Consider the following 17,996-nt stretch of genomic DNA (forward strand, 5'->3'; position numbering starts at 1 on the left):
GAACATAGATATGTCAACTATCAATTAGTAAACGCTTCTACTAAACATAGGGCCAAGCGGAAAAGTTTAACAATTAGATTTGATTATTTATCTAAATCAAATAGTGCTTATTAAAATCATAAACATATCACCAATCTGTACATATCTTTTCGTACATTCGATCTCGTCGACTGTTTTACATATTTTTGCGCTTTTATGTCTATTTAAAGTTAACAGAAATAGCCTAGGATGTTGAAACGTATAGACATCACGGTCGTAAGGAAATATGTAAAGCAATCTGAACACTGCATAAATAAAGTGAAGCGAATTAGAACTGAGTAGGAGTCGTGAGCCCACAACAACTGCACTATCTTATGATTCATGTATTTATTTTAGAATTTTGCCTCTGAGATTGCAGACTATCTAGGTATGTTTTATGACTTTATTAAAACGTTAACTGTTGCCCCCGACTACATCTGTTTCGGCAAAAAAAAAAAACTGAATTTTTATTTCGATGTTATAACTATCGGATGGTTAATGTATGTGTTTCGTGATGAATGTAGCTTAACAAACTAAGTACATTGCGTATGTTTAAAATTTAATACAGATCCGTTTAACTGATCCTTACCTGGCAACATCCCTAAATCCATTTAACATTCGCATGTCTAATTTTAAAAATAATATTTCTGAAGTAAAATAAAAACTATGTTAGACAAGGTTAGGAAACTAAATAAATAATGAACATATTAGAGTCGAATTCGAATCGTTTCTACGTTATGTTCACTTTTAACTTACTGAATTTATAATAAGAATTTATATTTACATGACAGGTTTTTTTTCTTTCAGCATAAATTTGTCGAATAATATATTATTATACACATAATCTTAAACTAATTCTGCTACTTGTAATGCATTTTTCCACTATACTTCGTAAAATCTTAGCGGAACACTTTAAAAATGGCAATATCTCCTAAACTTTAAAAGTTAGATTTTTGAAACATACACGACTTATAGCATATTTCATTAGCTTTTAAAGTATCAAGGCAGTTGTTACTTTGGGAAAAATTGGAATTTTAAAAGTGTACTAATAATTTTGATAGTGAGTATATTATGTCCTTCACTAAAATCAACATATAGTTTGCTTTTAAACTATTTGAGTTAATTAAAAAGTCTGGAGTGCAACGGAGTTCGATGTGCATGATAATTTTGTTAAAGTATTTGTTGTCTGGGAAATATTTATTTTAACTTTTATAACTATAGTGGCCACGGATATATAATACAACATTTAAAATAAATCACAAAGTAAAATCGCATTGAGTAACTTTATTTTATTGAATATATTTTAAATATTCTAATCGCGAATTCGCCAAGTATGGTTTAAATATTAATGAGCATATAAATGATTGCTCATTAATAGTAAATTTAAAGGAAGTTATAAACGAAAAAGTGTCAATTTTTTGCATTTCTGTATGTCTAAATAATTCTAGTTTTAGATGATTATGCGTGGACACATAAATGTTATGTGATCCCATAGTTAAATGATACTATTTAATTTGGCAATAGTTTATATTATATGTTGTTGTTATTGTTTATAGTAATAATAAATAAATAAATAATGAATTCGTATGTTGTTCTGTGCAGCGGCGGGAGCTAGCTCAGACATGGGAAGTGAGCACTATTGCCTGAGGTGGAACAATCATCAGAGCAACCTGCTGGGAGTATTCAGCCAGTTGCTGCACGACGAGAGCTTGGTGGACGTCACGCTCGCGTGTTCCGAAGGTGCCTCCATACGGGCTCATAAGGTTCGAAATTTTTTTTTTATTACTCTATCTTGAACGAACCTAATAGGTGCTTCAATTACAAGAACGGCGATCTGTCAATATTTAAGACCCTTTTTCACCAGCCCGGCTAGTCGCGCGACAGTTGTTTCTAAAGTTTCTATTATACAAAGTGACAGTCGCGTGCGGCCAGAGTATGCTAATGAATTAGTAGCCAATTTTTTTTTAGAAAAGATTTGGCGATTTCTTGTAACTCTACGGTAGAATGTTTGAGAAGCATTGTAATTGCTTAACATTTCACTAAACCGAATACTTTAAATCTTTAAAGAATTGTGTAGCTACGTATTCTTATATAAATGTGTACATCTTTACCTCTTTCTTATGTTTTTTAATATTTAATTATCTATAAATATTTATGAGCAACACCTTTAGTAATTTGAAACAGCTGTAAATGGTCTGTTACTTTAACATCTGTCTACAGCCAAGTCCTAGAGTTGATTAGTTGAAGAATTCATTATCTATTTGGTAAAAATAGAACTAAAAATCATTAAAAAATAGACATAAGTAAAAGGATTATATTGGGGAAGCTCAGTTGTGGTAATTAGATAAATAATATTTTTTATCGTTTATTTTATCGTTTAAAATGTTCGTAGTTACATAGTAATAAATCAATCGTCTTTATAAATAATAATAGTAAAATGATAAAGTAACTTTCTAGGTAGGTCTTAATTGTTGGTTGTTTGTCGAATTGGGGCATACGATGAAAAGCAAGCAATGCCATCCAATTAGTCTGATCTCAACTGAAAGAACAATGGAACGTTTCGTCATATTTTGAATGTTTCATTTATAAGCGGATCCAGATAATTACCAAAAATAAATCCCCAACTCTCTTAACCCGTATGAGTCTGGATTATTTTGTTATTCATATTACTTGCTAGCTTTTGCCCGCGACTCCGTCCGCGCGAAATTAAAAAATAATAATTAGTAGTCTATGGTTTCTTCCACAGTAACTTCTACATATATGCCAAATACAAAAGATCCATCAAGTTGTACTACAAATAGTTCCTTCTAAACAACCATTTATGTAAATTTCCCATTAGTAATATTAGTAGATACCGAAGTAAGATTTGTTTTTGGTCCCAGTGGTTGGTTATACGTGTTGCAAGACATGGCGTAGTATTGTAAAAAGATGTTGTGGCACTCACCAAATAGCTGCCCCCTTCTATGCCTGAAGGTGCCTGGTCACTCTGTCGATGTCAGTCCAGTCAAATAAATCACAAAAAGTCTTTAAGCGCCAGCGATGTATTGCTTCCAGTAGGCACTAAGTGCGCTATAGACGCGTCTTTGTCAAATTGAACGCGGAACCGTAAACTCTTAAACTATCCCTGTACGATATGAGCCGACATGTCCGATATTTCTTTCCGTCGACTACGTTTGGTCCGACTGACCGCCTTCCCCGCACAAGACCCTGCCGCCCCACGCCCGACCTCGGCAGTGAGGGATTTTAAACTACCCACCTGCGCGATGACAATAAAAATGAGTCGGCTTACCTACACTAATTCGCGTATACCGAGTTGCGAATTTCAAAACTATAGTTCCTCAAGGAAGATGACGATTCACAGTGCATCTGTACCAAACACCTGGAACGTCTATATTGTCACTTTTAAATCCTAAGTCTACAGAATTTACGTAACATTTTATCAAAATTTATTAAGATTTTATTTTCAAGAAAATAAAACGATTCAATAGTTGCACATTAGTCACACGATTGGACGATATTATTATCGTAACCTAGAAAATTTAAAAAACATCGAGTAATATCATGGCTTGTAGGAAATTGAATATCGTTAGACGTTAGATTATAAACGATTTCTTATTTAATACAGTTTTTAAAGGTCTATAAAGGTCTATAAACCGTGATTCGTTACGTTATCATTATTTTTTGTATTAACTCATTTCTATATTGATATTTCTTTTCTATTTGAAAGGCTGCAATTTTACGTTGTTATGTTCAATTGAGAAAGTTATGCTTCACTGGTTTGCCATTATAGAAAGGGTTGTGATATTTTCTAAAGCAACGGCCGCATGCTTTAACAATACGGACGACATACATCGATTAATTGTTTTTTTTTCGAAGAAGCTGACAAAAGCTATGCATGTTGGTGAGTTTAAATCTCAAACCTATAAACTGGTCGAAAGTTTCTTTGCGTTACTATACATTACCTGCGACTTAATTCGCATGGAAATTAAAAAAAAATCTAAATCGTTGTTAACTTCTCGTGTCATAAGATTGAGGCAGAGATATTCATATAGAGATATGTGAAGTGTATTCACATCATTTCATTTCATTGCGACTTCTACTATTGCCGTAATATTCATACAAAAAAAAATCCTTTCCTTTAGTCATAAAATTGGTATTTTTCGGCAGTGAAAACTATCACTAATATTGAATAGTTATACTGACACGCAGTCTAAACTAAATTAATAACTGAAATTCGCCGTAGAGCATTTGCTAAATCAGCGTAGCGTTTAAATTAATTGATTAACATAAACTTGAGTGAAATTAGTAGTGTAAAATTAAAGATTAACTAAATATAATTTCAGGTAGTACTGTCTGCGTGCTCATCGTACTTCCGATCGCTGTTTGTAGACCATCCGTCGCGTCATCCTATCGTGATCCTGAAGGACGTCGGCTTGGAGGAACTACGCACGCTCGTCGACTTCATGTACAAGGGCGAGGTCAACGTCCAGTACTGTCAACTGCCAGCTCTCCTTAAGACTGCCGAAAGCCTTCAGGTAATTATTGCCCACGTTTAAGCAATCACTTTTTTATCAGTCGGCAAACGAGCAGTACATGGCCTTATGTTAAGTAGATATCAACAATTGGTGATAGGTGATTGGTAATAGACTAAAGACAATATTTTATTATGTCGCCAGCGGCTCATATGAATCACTACTGTGAAGCTTAAGCCTATCATTACTTAGGGGATAATTAGTCAGCGCCCTTTTATTTTATACATTATCGTTTTCTTTCTAGCTGAATCCTACTATACGAAAAGCTTTTTTTTAAATAAGTTATCTTATTACTGTTTTAATCGTATTTTACTAGTTCTACTTTATATATTCGAAGTTAATACATGGTTGATCTTTTATTTCAGGTGAAAGGATTAGCTGAAATGACCACTTTAAGCGCAGCCGGCATCGACACGCGAAACGTGCAAGAACCGATGGAGGAGAGTCAACCCCAAGACATGCGAGAATGTACGGAACCGCATGAAAGGTTAGAGGACAGAGAAATACGAGAAAAAGAAGAGAGGCGGGAAGCCAAAGAATTGCGTGAAAGAGAATGCAAAGAAAGCCGTGACGGGAGGGAGATTCACACGAGGGACAGTAGAGAAGGACTGGGACGGGACTTACAAAGAGACAGAGAACAACGAGAACGTGAGCGTGAGCTAAGAGAACCACGTGATCTACGAGATTTAAGAGATTCAAGAGAATGTCGGGACTTACGAGAGTCCAGGGAAATACGGGATTCTCGAGAAAACCGTGAGCCACGTGATTTGAGGGATATACGTGATCCAAGGGATCTTCGGGAAGGGCGGGATCCGCGAGAAGGTCCAGATACGTCACCTCCTAGAATATCTCCTTTGCTATCGGTTCGTAGATTTAGGTCAGAAACATCAATCGAAGCGCCCACAGCAATACATCCGTCAATACCGAAAGACGAACCGCCGGACGAGCCAATACGTCCACCCTCTACCGAAGATGACACAATATCCATCCGATCGAATGGTGATAATATAGGTATGTTTACTATAGCCAAACCAAAAATATAACAAATCTGTCACGAGGGCGCCACAATCTGATATCGCCATCGATATTGCAACACTTCACAGCTATACGTCAAAACATCTAACGAACTAATGTCATATAAAATATAATGGGGCACTTTAGTACTATTTTCTTCACGCTTTAAATATTTTTCAACAAACTAACACCCCAAATTATTGCGAACAGAACAATTACACCCGATTACAATAAAATACTTTGACAACTTGATGACAGTCAAAATGTCAATGCCATGTATTGAATTTATATTTTTTTTCAAGTTGGTGCTGCCATTATAAGAAAGTTATGGCGTGGTTTTTCCTCTACATACCAAGGTTATTATTTTTTCTGGAAAAGTATAATAAATAAATGAATAGTCGTTTGTGCATTAAGTTTAAAATAAAAAACAAAAAGTCTTTCATGGGGAAAACCGGACAAAGTTTAAAACTTGACCTCACTGATACTTTAACTTCTGTCCGCTGCAGTGAGACAGTGACAATCTGACAGTGACAGATAACAGTTTGACAGTTCGTAGTTGTTGATTTCGTACAAGATATTCGTTTACCTTTTGGAATAATTTAATGTTTCTTAATATGTATTTTATTTTGACTAAACCAAAGTACGATTGCAAAATAATGATAAACGATATGAGTGACCTACGTTGCACATTTCTTTTAAAAAGTTTTATTAAAGAAATTGGTATAACTTAAATTCACCATGTAAGGATCAATGCACATATTTGAATATAAAAATCACGTTATTTATATAACGTTTTGTATGTAATATTCTATTCTATGTATTTCCAGGTATTAATATGACGATTAACAGTCACAGTAGCGGCAGCGTGCTTGGGCCACGCTATTCGCCAGTAGAGCAAAGACTGAGTGTTCTGAACGCCTTGCCACATCCTGGGCTTCCTCATCCCTCGCATGCATCGCTGCCAAGTCCAAGAAATGAACCTATTGCTGGTCCATCAGGGTTGCCGCCAGTTCAACAAGTACCACTAGTTAGTCTTCAAATTCTTTATATATGCTTACTTTTAAGTGGTCCAAGAATATAATTGTAAAAAACAAACAATTCAAGTTAATTCAGGCAATACAATCCTATGTTCACTAGTAATGCAATGCAAATGGTTGTAATAAAAATGAAACAATATTTTAATTTATTTTCAAAGATATATGCTAATAAAACAAAGAAATGGAGGGTAGGTAATTTTTACTACTGTAATGATTGTGTATCTTTTCCTGCAATTATTTCAATGTGGCTATACAATTTAATTCAATCTGTTGTATTATATTATCTCTTTTTGATCAATTTCAGTCGCTGAAAAAGGAAATAGATTGGGATCGGAGTAATGAAGACAAATTAGGTGAAGCATCAACGGATTACCGGATGCCACATGAAACGGTATGTAAATGCTTATGTGCATTGATGTTGTGGTATTGTAAATATTTATTTATGTATACAGTAATCACAATAAAAAAGACAAAAACATTTAGATCTTCAGATCAAAAGTTTTGTGATATTTTTTTTTCTTCAATCTACATTCTTATGTAACATGTATTTTTATTGTGATTACTTATGTATTTCTGTATATCTTGTAAGTTTGCATGCTGTATATTTTTAGTTAAATTTAGGCTTTAAATGGTTTAGGAAATTTAGGTCACATTGCATGTTTATTGTGAAATATTTGTTTTGAGCCCAGTATGGAAAGTATTTGATAAAATTGACATTTTGTAAGTCTTGAATTACAAACAATAATTTGAGCCATATTAAATGATGTTACAAAATTTCAACAAATATTAAAAAAGTAATATTATTGAATAAAACGCATTAATTTAAGAATCAAATTAATCATAAAGTGTTTTCAAAAAAATTCTAACACTATTGAAGACAAAAATGAAAATATCCGATAGTAATTTATGCCTAACTTATTTTGTTTTTTAACTTTTCTCTTGTTGAGAATTCAATGAGAGATTGCAAAATAAATTATCAGCCAGTTACTGGCAGATTCCATTGATTATTACCAATAATCATCAATTTACCATTGTTTTCTTTCTGGATTTAATCAAACATTAATTGTCAAGTGAACATATTTTATAATAATAGTACGATGTGGGTGTCGATGTGTATTTATTTTCCGTGTGCTTCGCCCGCGTTACAATGCATGCTTTTCGATGTGCCGCGCTAGATTTGACGATCGAGTACTATGCCTTGCTGTCAAGAAGTTGACCTTCATTTTGTTGGCCATCGTTTTTATATCCATTCATTTTGTTTGATATATATTTTGGGCAGTTTTATTTTATTTGATATTTGGCCATTGGTGCATACGTATGTACAGTGATTCAGTACGCGCGCGCGTTGCTAAACAACAAGGCTTTACGCGTAGCCGGATCCCGGGTCACTCCTGCACAGATATTGGGCAAAAATGAGCGTCAACTTCTTATTTAGATAGTAAAATCCTAAAAATATAACGAGACTGCATCTCAATTTAGAAAGTAGTGGTAGAGACATTGCACACCCTTTGGTCCGTTTACGAATCGAACCAGAGAAAAAGAAGTTGATGTTCTTTTTGTGGTTGCAGGAGTACGAAGGGTCCGGTAGGGGGCGAATCGATGAAGGGGAGAGAGGGTATCCTTGCATACACTGTGGCGCGGCGTTCCCTCACCAGAACAAATTGGCCAGGCACATATTGACTACGCATACATTGGAGTCGCTAAAGTATCGAGACGCGATACTGGGCAGACCTATGGGCTTACCGATGATCGGGCAGTTCAGTGAGCCCACGTACTTGACTATGCCCGCGGAGGAGACGCCCATCGACCTCGACATTGGCCCCGTGGAGCCGGGCAATGTGGTGCTTTGCAAGTTCTGCGGCAAGAGTTTTCCTGACGTGTCTTCCCTCATCGCGCATTTGCCGGTGCACACGGGAGACAGGCCGTTTAAATGTGAATTTTGCGGGAAAGCGTTTAAATTAAGGCATCACATGAAAGATCACTGTAGAGTGCATACAGGTAAGTCTCATTCAATATTTAAACAGTACTATTTTCTGAAATATTATTTCAGTTTGAAGATTTTACATTTATTAATTTTGTAATTTTAGGGGAACGGCCTTTTCGTTGTGTTTTATGCGGCAAGACATTTTCGAGATCGACGATTCTTAAGGCGCACGAGAAGACACATTATCCAAAATACGCTCGGAAGTTCCTCTCACCGAGTCCAGTGGACACGGAGGAGGAGAGTCCCCATCAATGAGTATCGGAGGGGAGGGCACAGGAGGCGAGTCCGCCGATTGTAGTTGTTACGGAAATAGTCAATGGTGAGAATCGATTGAACAAATGATGGACAATATGTTGTAAATTAGTTAAGAATGTGATTAAAACGCCGCAACTGTGATCTGAATGATATGAATAATATTTGATATTTCACTAATAGATAATTGACACACAAAGTTGTTGATTCTTCGTTTTAGTTAAAGGAGAGCGTTATTGGTTTTTTTTTCTTCTTTGCTTGTTTCATTTATAGTTTTGAATATTAGGTGCTTACTTTACGCATTAGATGATACATTGACTCAACAAATAATGAGTACCTTAGATGGCATAGCCAAAGTTAGGTAGAGAAGTAAAATTATTTTAAAAAGAGATTTAATGCAGTTTGCTTGTTTACGTTTACCGTACAGATTGACTAACATGTGTGCATCGCAATTGTAATTTTGTTAATTTTTAGTATGCAATTAAAATAGGCTTTCGAAATTAAAAAATAAATTGTAAAATATTGTCTTGGTTTAGAAGCGTCATTAAACTTTAGAGTCTTGCATATTTATTAGTACTTTCCTTCAGAAATGATTTACAAACGAAATTGAAGATTGATCGTGAGTGCTTTAATTATTGTTAGAATCTATACGAATATCGCACTCAATATATAGTTAGTGAATCGTTAACATTTAGGGATTTGAGGTTTTGAGTAATTTTATGTATTTCGATTTTATCGACGCACGCTCCCCTGAAGTAACAAAAGCAATATTACGACATATAAAATGTAAATACGATATAGTTTGATACATATTATCGGATTTTTAGGAAATTTATTAGATTATTACCGCTTCGTTAGCTCTGTAATTGAATAAATGGGGAGGGTTGTGGGATGTGTGATCATGGGAATCAAAGCTTTAAGCACCATTTCTGTTCTCTTAACTCTCTATGCCTTTTATTCCTATTCAATTACAAGATTTTACAAAATGTTTTACATTTTATTACAACACCCTATATAAGTATGACTTATTTTTGAGTAGGAAATTTAAAGGCATAGTGTCAGCATGCAAGTAATTGAAAATTTCTTGTCTATTTTGATACTGTGTAACCAGGTTCACTTGTTATTTTTGTAGAATGTTTCAAATGCTATATATCCATATCCATATAGTTATCGTAAAAATATCCATTTTTTTATACATTTATATGTTATGGTAAATGTCCTTTGTCTTGGTTCTGTAAAAATTCTTTACTGAAAATTACAATACATCATTGTCATCACTTTCCAATAATATTTACGTTTTTCTTTTTATATTATAAGGTGGCAAACGAGCGAGCGGCCACCTGAAATCGCTGAAATAGCGAAGTGGCCGTTGCCCATAGACATACGTAATTGCATATGCGTTGCCTACCTTTAGTCGACTGGGGAGAGGATGCACAGAAAGAAAATATCTTCCCTTTCCATGCATCATCTCATCCGGAAAGTCACTTTCACTTCCCATTCTTTCCTTATAAGAAGGAGGGTGTGAAGGGAAAGACAACTAAATTAGGCCTTCGGGACGCACACTCATCAGACTGTACGCGGAATTGCTTTAACTTCACGCCTGTCTCCTCTGTGGTCGTGGTATTTCACCGGGCGAGCCGGGCCAATTCGTGCGAAGATGTTAAAGCGGGATCTACCACTGATAAATTAATTCGTACTTTTAAAATGAGCAATAATTAAATTAAGCGATGAATATATCTGTTCGTATGCTATGAAATTTACCCTAACATATAAATTATTGTTTAGCCTTAACATATAGAAATACAGATAAGCATTTGAAACTTCACAAATACTGTGTTCAATAAATAAGACAGAGTTAAATACAGGGATATTGTATGAATGTTAATTTACTAGACACAAATTTAAGTTGAACTGTACTGTATATGGTCTTGAGATTTTAAAAAGTATCACTGGCCATAAGCAGTATTACATTTGACGTACAACCAATATTTACTTACTGAAGCTTTGATTTGGCATCGATAGTGGAATTGGCAAGATGGCGGCGCGTTCGGCTGACATTTTTGAGTGTGATAGAAGTGTTGCCAACACAAATTTGACTTTTAAGGCAAGATATTATATCAAAAATTGGTAATTCTTTTTCTGATTATTTCATTGACATTTACAAAATTTTTATTATTTTATATTTTTTTATTAAAAAAGTTATTTGAGTGGCTACAAGCATCTATATTAACCTTGGTAATGTTGGCAGCACTGCTTGACAGCGCAAAAAATAGAATTCAGTAATCCGTAACGCGGGGTTGCCATGTTGTGCGCTGTATTGCGTTGGGGTAATTTTTATAAATTGCTAAGGTAACTTTGTCTATAGAGTATATTTAGACATTTTAAAGATCCAATATCATTCAGCTGTGAAGTATTAAACGGTTCTTCCTAGTCTTTAGACATAATTGATGTTTTCATAATATTTATAGGAGACAACATATCATTTGATTATTTGATAGTGTTTTTAAAATTATTTTAAAACGTATAAGTGACGAAATTTTGTAAGCGCGGAAGTTACGGCTAAATTGATATTGGTGATGGGGTTTTTGAATAGATGTTTATAATTATAGAAAATAATTTCTGAATTTAATAATCAGTAAAAAGTATTATGGTAATTTAGAAAAATCTGTGATATATATTTTTTTAAATAAGTACCTACGCAACATCTGGGCGAGTATTTATCGATCTCAGATTGTGATTTGAAATTTTTAGGAAATTAAGGGTGAAGGATGTCGGTGTTATATGTTAAAATTATTTATTTAATAGTACAAATAGAAGCTGTACTTTGATTTGGCTATTGTACAAAATTTTTACAAAACTTTAGATTAATAAAATCGGGCTTCTATAGAAAAGCAGTAAATTAAATTAAAATGTGGATGCGCTGTTTCCCACAGATCTCATTTGTTTAAGATTTAGATTAAGTCAGTAGCGAAAAATTTCTTTTGAGTAAAAATAATTTTGAGTCGTGTCTCTTTTAATCCTTATGTTCAAAATTATACAAATGTCGTGTTTCGGATCGTCTGATATTAAGTTTTTTTTAGGTTTATTATAATTTCAAATTCCACCGATATCGTTAACTCTATCAAAATTAACCTCTTTGCTATTATATTAATGCTTTTATATGCAAAAGTCGGAGATACCTTAGCAATTTAGAAAAAAAGTTACATATGTTAAAAAAGGGTAGTTAAAATTAATCGCCGCGGTAGTTTTTAGACTATTCTTCCAATTGCACGTGGTAATTTAATTAGATTATAACAAGTGCAGTATTTATATGAAAGGTTTATATTTTCATTTCGTTTCATTGTTTACGGAGTTGACAGAGCACTTGACACCATGAAATAAATGTCTGTACAATCGTAAACATTCCATGCAGATAAAGGTCTATATTAAGCCACTGGTAATACAGATTTTTTATATAGTAACACTGATATTTAAGTGATTGCGAAGAATACAATTTTATATTTAATGTTCGTAGAACAAATTTTTTAATTGCAATAAAAATGATTTGTCAGAATAAATTTGTATCAAATATTTGGAGAATAGTTAGTAAATAGATTGGTAGATGCGCTACTTTCTGGAGTTAGTGTTTTATTAACGCGTTAGTGACAATGAGACGACTGTATCATTACGCGTAAGTCAGAAAGAGACACAACGGTTAGAAGCAATCTGCATAAGCACGGTACAAATAAATTTGAATCAATAAGCGTATGTAAGAAAGACACAATTGTTTGTGGATGTTTCTATTTGAAAAGCTGCACTGTTTTTATTTTCCGGCGCCGAACGTTACCAATCTTTATTAGCGATAACCTTTATTAATGTTCCTCTTCTTGTGTTAAGAAAGATTGAATATTTACAATTTACATAATAAAAATAATAGCAATAAAATAAATGAAAAATGAAGATGCGAATTAACAAATTTGTACGAAGTTTTTTATCGAAATAGTTTTTTATAATAGAGCAGAATGCAGTTTAAAAATATTTTGTTTCCTAAACATTCAGAGGTACTATTTATTGATTAAATAATAATAATATTGTTATAATTATATTTCTATGTATGAACATGTATATATTTATATGAAGGGAGGAGTTGTTAGTGAAATGTACTGAGACAAACACCAGCAATAGTGTTACATCAACCCTAAGTGCAGTTATTCAAATTTTAACATTTTTCTACTCGTTGCCACGTCCCTGCGAAGTTGACACGCCATTAGCACAAAAATAGATTTATCTATTAAAAAATAAATAAAATATATATATCAAATTATTGTAGATATATTTTTTTCAGATATCTACTGAGCATGATAAATTTTAAGGAAAAAAATTAGCACGAAATATTTGATGAGTTGAAATAGTTAAGACTTAGATTCGTTTTTATATCATAAATTGTGACCACAGTTTTATATTTAGAGTGCCTCTTGCCTGTACAAGACTTATATAAAGGCTGCAAATTCACGAAATATACATAGTTTACGTAGGGGATGATCTATTAGCAGCAAAAAATGCAATTTTATGGTGAAAATTGTAAGTTGCGTTATGATATGTGACTTGCTTCATTTTGGTGTTTAAATTGTTTTCCACCATTGTGTACGTCTTCTAATTTAAAAGTTGCGGCGCACCAAATCTGTTACGCTCACCACAAAAATACAACTCTAATGGCATGCAGTTTGTGTGAATGCTTTTGGTATTTTCAACAAGTTATAATACATTTGGTCTGATAAGGCAATGGGGCTGACATAGTTGGATTTTTCATCAATTAATTAAACGACTCCTTTGATTTAATGGAAAGGTGAGAATGGGGCGCGCAGTTTTAATTTTGTGGATCAGTATCGACAACCCGACGTTTCCAAATCAAATGCCTTTAGGCTCCTCCGCAGCTTGCGCATTCCAAACTTGACATGTAAAAGTGTGGTTAACAAACAAAACAGTTAACTTATTTTCATGACCAATAATAGGACAATAGACTTTTTATTTGTATAGTCTTAGATAGTATTGTTAAGTTTCACCCACGAGATGGCGCCGGGAGCCAGAACGCGAAAGCGAACACTGGTTCGTTGTGATTTTCTTACTATATTTTAAGTGGCATACCTAAATATAGAACTTATATTGCAATTTTTCTAAGTTCCTGTAGGTGTATTAATTATTGTATGTTGGTACAATTTGTTTATTAATTGTAATTTGTTTATTATAATTTATTTAGATTTAAACTTCCCGAACTATCATTCGTATCGGCATAATATACAATTTAGATCGCGTACGTCAAACATGTTGACAAATTATTTTCCATTGATTTCGTGAAATATTATTGTATGGATTAAAGAAGTGTTCTTATTTGTGTATTATGCTTTTTTTAAGATTCAGCACAAGTTCAAATAACGTAGGCCCACTTTTATTTATAGAGCTTAGCTACTATCCACTGCTGCAAAGGCGGTCATATTATTTCTCCTTAAGTTGTTTCATTTAACATTCGTTGTTGACATTTTAGATTAGATAAATCTGTTTTGCCTTAACATTATTAATAGTTCATAATGTTGTGACGGAGAGCGTTACGGTTTTGTTGAATGTTAGATGCAGTATATCAGATAACGATCGTGGATCAAATCAGTGTAAAGTTCGTCAATTGTGCAACAGTTTGTAAAGACCCATAGCTGTTGATCATTGTAACTTTTGAAACAAATATAAGCATATCATAGCTGTAAAAATACAATTTTGACAAATAAAAGCTCTACAATCATTACAGAAACGCGATTTTATTTACAAACCCACGCCAAGAACCCATCCGACAGAAATAGAGGTACGTATTTTTATTATTAATAAGTACATTGTATTGGTGTCAAATTAAATTTGTTTATTTATTTTTGATCGTATGTATCGTTGTGTAAAGTGTGGATAATTTCCAAAGATTTTCAAATTGCATGCATGTGACCATTAAAATGGATGTATTATTTCTTTAGCATTCATTTAAATAGCGATATATGCTGTAAAATTACATTAACTGTATAAATTGTTTTTATTAACTTATTTTATTATTACTTTTCAGATGTGTTTGGACATGACCTGCGGGTCCCCCAGTATTCCGAGCCCGATCCCGCCTCGGAGCCCGACGGCGCTGCCTCTGTGGTCGCCCCTGCTGGCGTTGCAGGCCTGCCGCCTGCGCCGCTACCTCAGCGACGACTGCATGGCGTACCAGAGCCGACACCTACTTCACGCTGAGCGGCGCCGTTGCGGCGTCTGCCTCGCCTCATTCCCCTCTGCCTGGCTGCTCGAGCGCCACGCCGCGCTGCAGCACGCATCGCAAACCGCCTGCGACGACAAGCCCTTCGTGTGCGAGCAGTGCGGCCAGAGCTACAGGTACAGGTCCGCGTACGTAAAGCATAGGGAGCAAAACCACCGAGCGCGGCTGCCCGCCGATAAGCTGTTCACATGCGACGTTTGCGGCATGCAGTTTCGATATCTGAAGTCGTTCAAAAAACATCGCCTCAACCATACTCTGGAAAGACTTCACACAAAAAACACGGAGCCCGTCGAGGGTATCGATCAGGTAACCAGCACCAACGAGGTCTTCGGTCGGTGCGGAGAAATGGATCTATCGATAAAGACGAGAAACCGACCCGAAGCGAACAGAACACCGCCCATCGAAGTGATCGGCGACGCCGAGCAAGACAGCACCGTCGACTCCAACGGGCCGACCGACTCCATCGTGACGGTCGACGACTCCACCGATTGCCGAAACTCGAGCGCAGAGAGCGAAAATAAAAGAGACGCCGATACGCCCGTGAGCGAGAGGAGACGCGTACCCGTGTCGTTCGCTAGCATCAGCTCGATGGCGGACAGCTCCGAGAGCGAGTCGCGTACGGACAGCAACAGGCTGGAGAGCTCAAGCTCCCACTCGGGCATTCTCGGCTTCCTGCAGAGCGACGACCGGCAGCGGGACCGAGAGCGGCGGTTCGCGTGCCCTTTCTGCGGCAAGTGCGTTCGCTCCAAGGAGAATCTGAAACTGCATGTGCGTAAGCATACAGGCGAAAGGCCGTTCGTGTGTCTGTTCTGCGGACGCGCGTTCGGCGGCAAGAGCGATCTGACTCGGCATCTGCGTATTCACACGGGCGAGCGGCCGTATCACTGTGAGGCGTGTGGCAAGTGCTTCGCGCGCGCCGACTACCTCTCGAAGCACCTCACCACGCACGTGCACAACGCCCGTTAACTCCTCTCTCCTCCCGCTAGCGCCGTCCCCTTTTCCATCTTTTCATACCTCTATAGTTAATGACCGAGTCATACTATTGTAACGGCAAATTTTAATATTTTTTGTAAAGAGTTTTTTAAAGTTTACTACATTATTGTGGATATATCTAAGAAGGTCTAATTAGAAGTCTACATAACTTTTTTATTTTCTAAGGTGATCGTATAGTTTATATAATAATTTTCGGATATTTATTTTATAGGAAATATATGAGAACGAGGATTTCGTTACCTCCTGATAAAATATGCACATGATTGTCAAATTATCATACAGCGATTCCATACGTTAAGTCAATGCTTTCTTGAAGACGGTTTGCTTTGTTGTTCTTTTTATTTAGGTTACGTAAAGCTTTTAATTTATTTAATATCTATAAATGATGAATTTGAGTTACCTTGCGTTTGTCTAAGACTTTGTTTGCGGCAATTTTATTTAATTAAATCGAGTCAGGGGCCCCGAGGATCACTGAACTTTTTGATAAGTTGTAAAGAAGTTAATTTGCCATATATTTGTTTGCACACATTACGTTATAATAAGATTGACAACTCATTCCATTGAAGGGAACCTAGGAAAATTGTAGTGGTGTCGATAGGTTAGTAGGAGAATGCAAAAAAGCTGTGATTCATACGATTAAGACCAGTCAAGAAGATTTAGAACATCGAAAAAAAAATGTTTTATGTAACGTAATTTTTAAATATTATTTAACGTTTAGATATAAATGAATAGTAGATTTAAGAAATCTCTCTGTGCCAAAACGCGTACCTCATAAAAATAAACACTTCATGTAGATAAACTAATGGTGTAGAATTGTTTGTTTTAGATTTCATTATTACAATAACAGTTGCAAAGTTCATCGAAGTTTGAAATATTTTTGATCCTTTTGATCGAAAGCTACAGTTAAATAGGTGTATAATTTCAGACAGTCAATCCTAATCCATATTGAAATGCCAACACTAGCTCGCGTCCGTTGCTCCGATATTTTTTAAATACTAATACTGCCATTGTTGTGATATTATTTGTATAACTGTAAATTGTGAGACACATTTTAAACGATAGTAGGAAGTCTTGTTTATCCAATTTGTCAATATATTTCATTGCAATATAATTTTCAGAGATTTTTTTTAAAGTGAACATTTTTTTTCTAAACAATATTTTTTTTAATAATTTAATAGCATTTTATTAGGAATCATTTTTATTGAGTATTATTTTGTAAAACGAAGACATACTCTATGTTACAATGTTCTCATAATTTACTTTTTAATATACATACATTAACAATAGAAATACTATACTTTATTGCAAAATATTTAAATGTCTCAAAGACAAATAAATTACAAGGTCAATTAAAGTAATATAAGATGAATTATTCTTATATGTAAATATGTAAGTTCATATAACGCGAGCTAGTGTTGTTCCGATTAATGTATTAAATACAATATTTATAACGATTTTTTATGAATAATACATTATATGAACACGTTTTAAAGCTACTTGGGAACAATATTTAAATGAAATAGTTTATTTTATAATTAACGATTTAAATTTTTAGCCGACTTCAAAAAGAAGGTTATCAATTCGTCCGTATTTTTTATATCATCAAAAAACTGAGACAGAAAAAAAAAATTGTTTCAAATTAATTTACAAATTTTCTCTGTTTTTTTATCCTCCAAGAGACTAATATTGATAAATAATCATATTAGTTTCGGTGATATTTATGTCTATGTCATGCTAAATAAATCAATCATTTTTCGGTTCTTCTTTCGTTCATTCCGATTTAAAAAATGAACGATGTATTAAAATTTCTTATCCGTCTAGTTCATTTAATAAATTGTTCCCAAGTTGTCTGTTTGTTATATTTCTGTGTCATTATATTGTCCATATTTTAGTAC

The 17,996-nt window shown here is 34.6% G+C and overlaps 1 protein-coding gene across 3 annotated transcripts in view; it reads left to right on the forward strand.

Annotated features, from left to right (window-relative positions):
* LOC106115757 (protein tramtrack, beta isoform) overlaps positions 1-17,260 on the forward strand; it is a 32,152-nt gene extending 14,892 nt beyond the window's left edge. Inside the window, exons 2-9 of one of the 3 annotated variants that reach the window (XM_013309263.1) lie at positions 1,621-1,781; positions 4,362-4,553; positions 4,916-5,561; positions 5,867-5,920; positions 6,392-6,591; positions 6,906-6,992; positions 8,170-8,599; positions 8,689-10,196. In XM_013309263.1, coding sequence (XP_013164717.1) covers positions 1,641-1,781; positions 4,362-4,553; positions 4,916-5,561; positions 5,867-5,920; positions 6,392-6,591; positions 6,906-6,992; positions 8,170-8,599; positions 8,689-8,840 — 1,902 coding nt within the window. In that variant the 5' untranslated portion in view covers positions 1,621-1,640 and the 3' untranslated portion in view covers positions 8,841-10,196. Of the gene's footprint in view, positions 1-1,620; positions 1,782-4,361; positions 4,554-4,915; positions 5,562-5,866; positions 5,921-6,391; positions 6,592-6,905; positions 6,993-8,169; positions 8,600-8,688; positions 10,197-14,913 lie in introns of those variants that run through there. The other 2 variants (XM_013309261.1, XM_013309262.1) reach the window with 2 other exon arrangements.
* Positions 17,261-17,996: the final 736 nt, after the last annotated feature.

Source organism: Papilio xuthus, unplaced genomic scaffold (genome assembly GCF_000836235.2).
Source record: "Papilio xuthus unplaced genomic scaffold, Pxut_1.1 DF827777.1, whole genome shotgun sequence".
Classification (NCBI taxonomy): Eukaryota; Metazoa; Arthropoda; class Insecta; order Lepidoptera; family Papilionidae; genus Papilio; species Papilio xuthus.